The sequence below is a fragment of the Carcharodon carcharias genome, chromosome 14 (genome assembly GCF_017639515.1).
Source record: "Carcharodon carcharias isolate sCarCar2 chromosome 14, sCarCar2.pri, whole genome shotgun sequence".
Classification (NCBI taxonomy): Eukaryota; Metazoa; Chordata; class Chondrichthyes; order Lamniformes; family Lamnidae; genus Carcharodon; species Carcharodon carcharias.
This window is the reverse complement of record NC_054480.1, coordinates 54,062,989-54,073,810: the sequence shown is the minus strand read 5'-3', so window position 1 is coordinate 54,073,810 and position 10,822 is coordinate 54,062,989. Positions and strand designations below refer to the sequence as shown.

Below are 10,822 nucleotides of genomic sequence, written 5' to 3'. Positions count from 1 at the left end.
TTTAGAGGTAAAGTTGTAGGAAAATGTAAGCTTTGCAAAGAGGCAAAAAAAACAGCAATAACTTCTAGAGAGGAAAAAAAAAACTCCAACAGAACCAGGAGATGCAAAACACCATATATATATATATATATATATTCCAAAACTGGATGAATGTACATCAAACAACAGTACATCATAAATTAAAGACAGTTTGAAACACTATTGTATGGTTGAACATGATTTTAAGGAAATCAAAAAAGAACCAAATATGTAATAAATACAAAAAAGAAAAAACTGAATTAAATAAGATGTACCTTAATATGCATACTACAGTGTGCCCAACTACAACACAAACTTTTTTTCTAATATTGTAACACTGAGGGATCCAAAAAACATGGATGAAATTCCCTATAAATTGCATTGTAAATGAATATATCCAAAATTCAATGGAATAGGAATTAATGAATACAGCATGCACCCTCAAGCAACAATTTTATATTCAGATCAAACAAGCAACTTTTAGCCCCTGTATTTGATGCATAACAATTTCAAAAATATGCATAAAAGTGCAACTATAAAACATTTTCTAGCACATGTATATATGGCTCAGTCTTCTCCGGGAAAATAAAATTAGAATCCACAGTCACAGGAGGTCAGTAGTGTCAATATTACAAACCCCAAACTAAAACACAAAATGCTCAACAGATTGAGCAGTCTTTTTCTCAGAAAATTAAGAGTTTGGTTTCTTGGTAAGGCACACGTCACAATTCAGACACTCTGCTTGAAGTAATAGAGCAGACTGGAGGCCTAAAAAAACATACACACACATCCTCTTGCTGCATAGCTAGTTCCTCATTTGTATATCACCAGGATGCTTAAATGGGAAATAAAAACTGCTTTTTATAAACTTTAGGAGCCTAATAGTTGAAACACCACTATTAGGTACAGCAGAACTATGCAAAGTTCAGTCTTCCAATGGTTCCATTACCAAATTTATGTTAGCAGCATTTGTGGAGAGCTGATAGACCATGTACCAATGTTCTGTGCCTGCTGTGCACCAAAATGTTTTCACGTATGAATACAGATTGCTTTCAACTAGTCAATTTAAAAGAAACACAAGTCAGAATGTTATCCAATTCTTTAAAAAAAAACTAAAGTTAGCCAAAAGCTTCATTTACTTCATAAAAACCACTTGGAATCCAACAAAAATAATCCCCTTCACCTAAAATGTTCAAAATGAATAGCAAATACTTTAGCAGCCCAACTGTACTGAAATGCAATATTAAGGTTATTGTATTTACATGTGGGAAAATCCAAGCAATTGGAGACTATATATCCAGCCTAATTTCACAACTGAATTGAAAACTGGCCCCTTCTCCATCTCAAAACAAAATTGCCTGGAATTTTACTTTTATGTACACAATTTCTTCCTCAGGGTACAGGGCTAGTACATTAATACAGTATTCCTTTCACTAGTGCAGTATATACAAATTGCCATTCCTACTAATATCCTTGGTCAGAATTGTCTCTTGAAATTCAGGTTAGATAATGCTAAGAGAGAGAAAAGAAAATTACTAAGTTCTTCCATAGTCTCACTCATTTGTTAAATTCCATTTGAACGTTACAATAACCAGTTCTGTTCAATCTGTCCTGCCCTCAAAGAACAGTAATTTAGTGCATTTCATTATTGTAATTTGATCATTTTGAATCAGTTGTTGCAAAAGTTTATTTGCAGCCTATTTGAAACTTCCCGGTACCCTTGGTCCCAGACAAAACTATAAATCATAAAAAGTGAGTTGAGAAGCTCAATTGTCAGACTAAAAGGAACTACTGAAATCAGCCCTTACCAGTCAATCAAAATGCAACATCATCTTCACAGAACTAAAGTACAACGTAATGAATTTTAAAAATAGGATTTTCCCTTTCAGGATACTGCAAACAAAGATGGCAAATTCAGTAAACAGTCTTCAATAGAATTATGGATTTAATCTTTCAGCTACACAAACTGCAACACTTCTATTCAACTAAACATTTAAAATGTAGCAGATCAATGCATCAAAAGAGCTCAACTCGTTGAATTTTGCCCAATGCAACAGATTTAAGCATAGCTGTGGTAAGCATTACTTATTCTGGTATATTAAACCTTGAGCTGTTAATACACATACACTCACCAAAAAAAAACAGGTACATCAGATGTGGTTGCAGGGCCAATACAATTGATAGATAAGTTGCAGGAAAAATTGCACTGATTTTGGTAAATATTGAATATGACTATAACACAAATGCACTTGTACATCCTTCCCCCCTCTGTTGTCTATTGGTAAGATTCCAGCAATAACTTTACAACTAAAAAATGAGCTAGTGCAAGATGTGACTAACCAACAATTTAAAGTGTACGGCACTTGTCAATTATGCACCATTTCTTTCAGTTACAAAAATTAAACATTATGATAAAGTGGGAATGTTCAAATTATAAAAAATCAGTCCCACCACACTCTATACCCTGGTATATCAAATGTGTAGCTTTATTTTAGAAAAATACTTTGGGAATTCCTCCTTAGCTGGACCATTAAGGTTTTCAAAACAAAACAATGAAAATGTAAACTAGCTAGAGTACTATGTAGTCAGTAGCCTCCACAAAAAGTGTTCTTCATCCAATCTGGGCATTTTAGCTTTAATGATTAAACTTCCCATTCTTCCTTATGCTTTTGCTTATTCTTAAATTAATTTTGTGTTGTTACCATCTGCAGACAAGAACATAATTTTTATGAATCTGTGACTCTTGAAGGGCACCATTGTGGCACATTACTTCACTTCCTGACCTGTTACCTTGTAATTATCTAATGTTTCACCTGGGGAACGGGGAGGCCCAAAAAGCACTCTGTCTACAATTAGTCTGCCACTTCTGGCAAAATCAAGAAACTTGCATAATTAACCTAATGAAAAGTCAGAGTGTATCCTACAACAGTGCATTGCTTCCCCCCACCCATGATCTTAGGTGTATCCTATGGATAGGACATGGTCTGAAATTGAGCCAGGAAAAGAGAAACTATATACATATAGGTCACTTCAAATTATGTGAATTCAAACATGGTTTAGCATTAAGTTTCCCACTTTGTTGTGTTGTGCTGTCAAATTTTATATACAAAATGCACTTCTGAATCATTAGAAGACCTGATATGACCAGCATGTGTTTTGCTGCAGTCTGCCAAGTTCGATTTTGAAGATTCCTGCCATATTCCAACACAATGCATTATTTTGTCGACCAGGTAGCACTCATGATCTTACTAAATGCTGCATAATTTCAGAGCACTGTGCAATGGACAATCATATTTAACGCACCTCATGTACGCTTATGAATAAATACAATATAAAGAATCAAGGTTCTGTTGCAGAGGGCTAGTGTTCCAAATAAAAGATTTAGTAGTATTACAACGTAAGTGTAAAGGGTACCAAAGTATTGCTTGCCACAGTTGTGCTACCAAAGACCAAATGGAATATAAAGAGACTATTGGAAGACTGATGCTAGAAGCATTACCACAGGTCTTACGATTTATTGCTCATTTTTCAATGTAAAGAAAAAGGTCAATGACAGTTACACAATTTCCCAGAAATGTCAATATCAGGTACCAAAATTCATTTTCGGTTTGAAAAATTTATAAACAAAAAAAAAAACTAGAGCCTGGCATTGCAGAAATAATGGCCCCCAACTCATTTATTAGTGCCAAGCAATGTAGTTATTGCAAAAACAGGAACAGTTGACAATTAGAAACAGTACAATTTCAAGTTCATAGTCAAAATGGAATACAAGGCATTTTGTGTGTGTGTATATATATTTTCAGTTTCTGCTTACAACTGTAGGTTTGAACAGACGAAAAAACGTAACCCAAAATGAATGGAATAGTAGTGTTCTATACATGTACAAATCACAGCTTATTCGAGGTGGATCTCGTACTTCAGGTGTTGTCAGATTTCACCAGTGGGTCAGCTGGCACCCCCAAAAGTCAACTCTGATGCAGAAAGAGTATTCCATTCACAGCTTTCAACAGATCTGGGGTCAAGAACATACAAAAATGTTGTTAAGAAACAATTGGACAGCCAAGACTACATCAGCAGGCAACTAGAAAACAAATAGAAAAATGCAAGACTGAAATTGGCATTTTATAACCGTTCTGTTCTGTCAGTTGGTAGCACAGAAACCTTCCTCTTCAGCAGTAACATTTGTGAAAAGTCTTTCAAGTTTGGAATTTAGAAATGGGGCACCTTTTTTCTAAAAATTGAACTGCTGAAGAGGAATCATGCACTCCACTTCTTCCACCTACAACTGCTTGCTTCATTTAATCAACTCTGCAGATTAGGAGGTCTGCATCAGAAGGATCCCCTGCATAATCTTGACATTTATGCAGAGTTAAATGGAAAAAAAAAATCAAGCCCCTAATGTTCTTCATACTCCAGTCCTGTAGGCACTGTACTTACTAGAAGATAAAAGTTAGCAAGCCAAATTAAAATTAATTAAAATCAAAGTCAAAAAATGTCAGATAATATTTGATGCAAGGCTTCCCCATTGAAGGTCAACTTTTAGGGAACTTTGCAGCTGTGCCCTTTTTTCCCTTTGCTGTCATACAACAGTGACTGCAATTCAAAATATTTCATTGGTTGCTAGGTGCTTTGAGATGTCAGATGGTCATGAAAAGCACTGCATAAAAGTGCAACTCCTTTTTCCTTTTAATTTCAGTTTTGTACAACAATGCAAAAGCACTAAAAAGTAAAATTTGTCCCAATCTCTTGAATAACCACAAGATCTAGAGAATACTGGTGTTGGTTACACCTATGTGGCTGATGGGAATGTGGTGTACTAGATGTTCATGGCATATTTTCTGCTAGCCAGGTGACGTTGTGATGTCCTGGAGTAAAGAGTGCATAACGCAAGTATATATAGTGTGCAAATTGCACCAACTAAGCACATTCTGAAAATAAAAAAAGGCAAACAAGACAAGGACATTTGAATTTAGATAGTTCAAATAAGTCAAAAACATAATGCCTAGAATGATTAGCCTTTGCTTAGGGCTAGCACTCAACTCTGATTCAGAGGACACAAGTTCAAGCCTCACTCAAAGCTTAGATTAGAACATGAGAAATAGGGCAGTGAGGGGAAGTAGTGACAACCAGTTTTGCCCTAATCTGCTCTCCCTCTCTCCTGTAAGATCAAAAGAAAAAGGACGCAGCCATTTGGCATCTCAAGCATGTTCCAACATTCAACACGATCATAGGTGATCCGACTGTGGCCTTAACTCCACTTTCCTGACAGCACCCCCATAACCCTAAACTCATTGTAGATCAAAAATCTGTCTAACTCAATCTTACACATATTCAATGACCTAGCCTCGATTGCTCTCTGGGGAAGAGAATTCCCAAGATTAATAAGCCTTATAAGAAATTCCTCCTCATCTTAAAATGGGCGGCCCCTCATGCTGAAATTGTGCTCCTTAGTTCTAGATTCCCCCATGAGGGAAAATATTCACTCAGCATCCACCCTGTCAAGACTGCTCAGAATCTTACATATAATCACCTCTCATTCTTCTGAACTCCTAACAGTATAGGCTCAACCTTTCCTCATAAGACAACTCCTTCATCCCAGCAATCAGCCTAGAGAACCTTCTCTGAACTGCCTCCAATGAAAGTAAGACCACCAAAACTATATGCAGTACCTTAGTCTCAACAAGATCTGAACAGTTGTAGCAAGACTTCCCTACTTTTATACTCCATCCCCTTGCCATAAAGACCGACATACTATTTGTCTTCCTAATTACTTGCTGCTCTTGCAAGCCAACTTTTTGTGATTCATGTACAAGGGCACTCAGATTCCGCTGTATTGCAGCATTCTGCAATCTCTCTCCATTTAAATAACATTCTGTTTTCCTACTCTTTCTGCCAAAGTGGACAACCTCACATTTTCCCACGCTATACTCCATCTACCATTTTCCCCCCCATTCACAACTTGTTATTTTCCCTTTGCAAACTCTTTGCATCTTCCTCACAACTTGCTTTCTCACTTACGTTTTTATCATCAGAAATTTGGCTATATTACACTTGGTCCCTTAATGACTGTAAATAGTTGAGGCCCCAGCACTGACCCCTGTGACACTCTAGTTACAGTTTGTCAACCTGAAAATAACTCATTTATCCTAAATTGCTGTTTCCTGTTAGTTAGCCAATCCTCCATCCATGCCAATGTATTAGCCCCAATGCCATGAGCTATGTTGCATAGTAACCATTTATGTGGCTCCTTATTGAATGTCTTTTGGAAATCCAAATACACTATATCTACTGGTACCCCTTTATCCAACATGTTATGTCCTCAAAGAACTCTAATAAATTGCCAAACATGATTTCCTTTTCATAAAATCATGTTGATTCTGCTTAATTGCATTGCTTTTCTATCTGTCCTGCTACTGCCTCTTTAATAATGGATTCTAGCATTTTCCCAATGACAGATGTTAGGCTAATTGACCGATTATTTCCTGCTTTGTTTCCTTCCTTTCTTGAATAAATATGTTACATTTGTGGTTTTTCTATCCACGGGGACCTTTCCAGAACCCTGGTAATTTTGGAAGATTACAACCACTGTATCCACTATCATTGCAGCCACTTCTTTTAAGAGCCTAGGATGCAGGCCATCAGGTCAAGGGTACTTGTCAGCCTTTAGTCTCATTAATTTTCTGAGCATTTTTTGCTCCAGTGATATTGTGCTTTGCCCCTTGGTTTTCTCCTATTAGGATTGGGATGCTTTTTGTGTCTTCTACCGTGAAATCAGATGTAGAATGGTTGTTCAAATCCTCTTGTTATTTCCTTGTTTCCCACTATTAATTTCCCAGTCTCATCCTCCAAGGGACCAATGCTCACTCTAGATACTCTCTTCCTTTTTATATACTTGTTCTAATGGTCTGTTTTTTCTTATTTCTTGCTAGTTTACTCTCTCATTCTTTTTTCTCTTTTTTAATAATTCTTTCCTGGTCTCTTAACATTTTCTTAATCTTCTGGCCTACCACTAATCTTCAACATTGTATGCCTTTTCTTTCAATTTGATATCAGCCTTAACTTCCTTAGTGAGCCTCAGTGCATCCTTCTCTTAGCCTTTTTCAATAGAGCATAGAACTTAGGTCGTCACCCTCACACAATACGGAGGGAGCACTGCACTGTCAGAGAGGTGCTGGCTCTTGGATGTTAAACATCCAATCTCTCAAAATGGTCTTGAAATGACCTCATGATATTATGTGAAGATTGGTATCCTGGTAATATTAAGCCCTCATCCAAACATTACCAAAATAGGTTTTCAGATCTTCATTTCTGTTTATGGGACTTTGCTGTGCACAAATTGACTCCTGTTTCTCTCTACATTACAACAGAGGCCACATTTCAAAAGTACTTCTTTGCCTAGCAAGTATCTTTAAATGCCCTAGGCCAAAAATAGCACTATGTTAAGTGCAAGTTCCAGCAATAGAATTGTTCAAAATCTAGTTGTGCACAACATTAAATATATGCTGCTGTAAAAAATTTTGAATGAAAATAGTTGTATAAGTGCATCCAAAAGACTGACAGGGTGTTGATAAGGGTGCAAGGGCTCAAAGCAATCCTTGCAGATATTCAATTGATTGCTAAAAACAGTGATAGACAAAAGATCAAGCAATCAGGAAAGAAAATAATTTTATCTATTCGAGAAAGGAGTAAAGAAGGCAGGGTGAGCCAGGGTGGTGCCTGCAGTGTTGAATTACAAAGTGAGCAAGCAGTAATCTTAGGCACTGGGCATAGGGGTGGGTGGAGAGAAGAGGTGTGGTGCAATGGAAGGGAGGGTTACCAGCTGCCAACTACACCTCCAGACAAAGTTTCTCAGGTGAGAAAAAAATTGAACTCAATTAAATTGTCCATCCACAATTGAAAAGTATGATCATGAGGCAACATACTGTACAGTGAAAGTATGAGTGCAACACCAGAATAAATTGATGATTTCAGGTGGGGATAACAGGAGGGTTGGGACAAGGAGCTAAAACATGCCCCAAGTGTTAAACCACAATTACAACTGTACATTTACCAACTAGAATATTCTGAAGTTGATAAGAAAATCAACTCCCCAAAAAAATTGCAATGAATCAATGGTCCGGATCTTCTGAGAAGTGGCAATTGCCATCAGATTGTCGCTCCACTCCTAATTTTTTATATCATGGTGGAGCTCCATATTTCTGGCCGGGTCTTCTAACCTGGCTTGCGGAGGGGTCCTCCATTGAACAGCTTCCTCCTGGCGTTGGATCATTGGGTGCGGGTTGGGGTGGAGAGCCAAGGCCCCAGCTGTTGTATTCTATAAGTGTTCACTAACACACTGGAAAGCTTTGGGGCACCTAAACAGATTTCAGTGGGTGAGCAAATAGGTGTGGAAGTGGGTGAGGCTGGCAGACGGGTGATAAGCTGGGTGCCTGGGTAGGTGGGTCGCGGGTGCAGGGCTGGAAGTCAGGCCAGGAGCTGTCGTCAATTCAGGGGCTAGTCAGGTCAGGTCTGGGTGGGGTGTTGAGGGTGTCAGTTGTATAGTTATCCAGGGGTTAGACTAGGGTTTTTCTGTCTAACATTTCCTGGGTAACTACAGGCAAGTACGTCAGGACTGTCCAAAGTGTCTGACTCAGTCAGACTTTTGTGGAGGGTCCAGGGTAGTCGATCATCGCAAGTTCAATTTTCCTGGCAATTCCCAGAGAGTAATTCCATCTGAACGTTCGCAGGGTCCTGAAGCACATCTTGTTGGTGGGGGAGGGGGGAACATCCAGTCTCTGACAATCCGGAAACTGGAAGATCTGGGTCAATGCTTGTTTGCTACTTATTCAAAAATTTAGTATGCTTTTCTACCCACAGCATTGCTCAATTAACAGCATTGCTCATTTAATAACCTTTGCTGAAGGAACTCCTTACTCTGCATCACTCTTCAAGATGTAGAGGCAGAAAATTATAAACGATTGACAATTTTTGTTTGTAGCAATAAATTTATAGCATAAAATCACAAGTGAATAAAGTTAATAATGGCCATCTGAGGCATAGGCAACATTCAGAAAGCATATACTTGAAAATTAGGTAAGCAGAGTGGATGACACGCTGCACATAAAATAAAGCAAACTACTATGCTTCAAAAAATCTGTTTGCATGTTACTCATAACTGCACCACTTAATTTCCTATAGTCATATTCAACCTTGCCCAATAATTAGAAATTTCTATATCCACATTTATGATATATTTTACCTATATGAACCTGTGATGCTAACAGCACAATTACAGGTAGCTATGGTCTAAATTTAGAATTTAAAATTAAGACTTAAAGTGTTTCTTTTGGATCCTCAAATCAATAGTTTTGTATATTTAATATTTCTACTAATTTCAGCAGCTTTTCTTGGTCTCTAATTTGCTGCCCTGTGGCCTATCCCACCAACCCTCCCCCCACTGCAGCCCCGGACCTTAACTCAACTTGACAGTACATGCAGCCTACTTTCAGATTCAGTCCCACTCCTCTCATGGCTCTTCTCCAGAATTGAATTTGTCAAATCAGTTTACTAAACAAACTTACAAAAGCTGTTGAAATACTTCCTTAAATATTTTCAATTATAGCTTCACCTCAAAAGGTGTATTTGCAATTCTTTGAATAACCCAGTCTAGCAAAAATGCAAGATCAATATGCAACTTTCTTAATTACATAAATAATAAATTTAGATGTTAGTGTCTGGTTATATGTCACTTTTATTAAAATAGATGCAGCATAACAAATTTGGTTTAATACAGCCAATTTACTGGATACAGCTACATTACAAGATGCGTGGTTTAGTTCTTTTGCAAGAAGCTAGTGCATTCCTTGTACATATTTACCTTATTCCATTTACAGGCTTCATTGGCTCATGTACTCTTTCTTATCTAAAGATCCACTGTGAGAATGATTAATGCTCCTTTTTTGCGACATACTGTTAGCGTGCTGCAGAAACTGGAAAGGCCTCTTCCCTATGCAAATGTAAAATGAAACACAAATACATTAAAACACAAGAATCTCTATTCCTAATTAGCCATCATGTACATGCTTCGATGGTATAAAATAACCCAACTATCAAAATACTGAGGCAACTGACCAAAATCTAACTTGCTTTTTGAACTTTGTTTTCTTTCTCAACCTCCCTCCCAGCCCTACCCAAGAGAGATAAATAAGTATGCCACAGAAATTCACAAACAGCAAAAATGATTACTTCACCTAGGTAGCAATAGTCACCTCATTCCGAAGTTCTTTGTTTTGTGCATGGACCACTTATTTGCAAGCAAAACATGATAAAGGTGCTATGCAAGTGCAAGTTTTTTTGGGACACAGCAAGCAAGGTAAATGTTTCAAGTAACACTAGATGAGTGCTAAACATGGCTCAGTGGCAGCAATCGTGCTCAAGTCAGCTTCACCCAAGACTGCACAAAATCTAGGCTAACATTTCTGTGTAGTACTGAGGGTGGTGTTATATGACTGATGAGGTGCTAAACCTCTTTAGTGGATGCAAAATATTCCATTAAGCAAAGGGAAGTTGTCCTAGTGTCTTAGCCAACATTTATTCCTCAACCAACTGGTGATTTATCTCATTAATGTTTGTAGTATGTTGCTGGACACACATTCGCTGCCACAGTGGCTGTATTTCAAAAAGTATTTAATTGACAGATGCTTGGGATCTTATGTCATAAGAAGGTACTAATAAATGCAACCTCATTTTTTCATTCTGTACAACTCAACACATTACCATCGATCCTAGTGTTCCTTTACACAAAAGTGAAGGTTATCTTTTTTAA

The 10,822-nt window shown here is 37.6% G+C and overlaps 1 protein-coding gene across 4 annotated transcripts in view; it reads right to left on the bottom strand.

Moving 5' to 3' along the window:
• Positions 1-3,504: 3,504 nt before the first annotated feature.
• The window catches only part of znf217 (zinc finger protein 217), a 62,364-nt gene continuing 55,046 nt past the window's right edge, over positions 3,505-10,822 (bottom strand). For all 4 annotated transcript variants that reach the window (XM_041204332.1, XM_041204330.1, XM_041204331.1 and 1 more), the window contains 2 exons: positions 9,875-10,003; positions 3,505-4,030 (listed from right to left, as the gene is read on the bottom strand). In XM_041204332.1, coding sequence (XP_041060266.1) covers positions 9,894-10,003 — 110 coding nt within the window. In that variant the 3' untranslated portion in view covers positions 3,505-4,030; positions 9,875-9,893. The remainder of the gene's footprint in view (positions 4,031-9,874; positions 10,004-10,822) is intronic.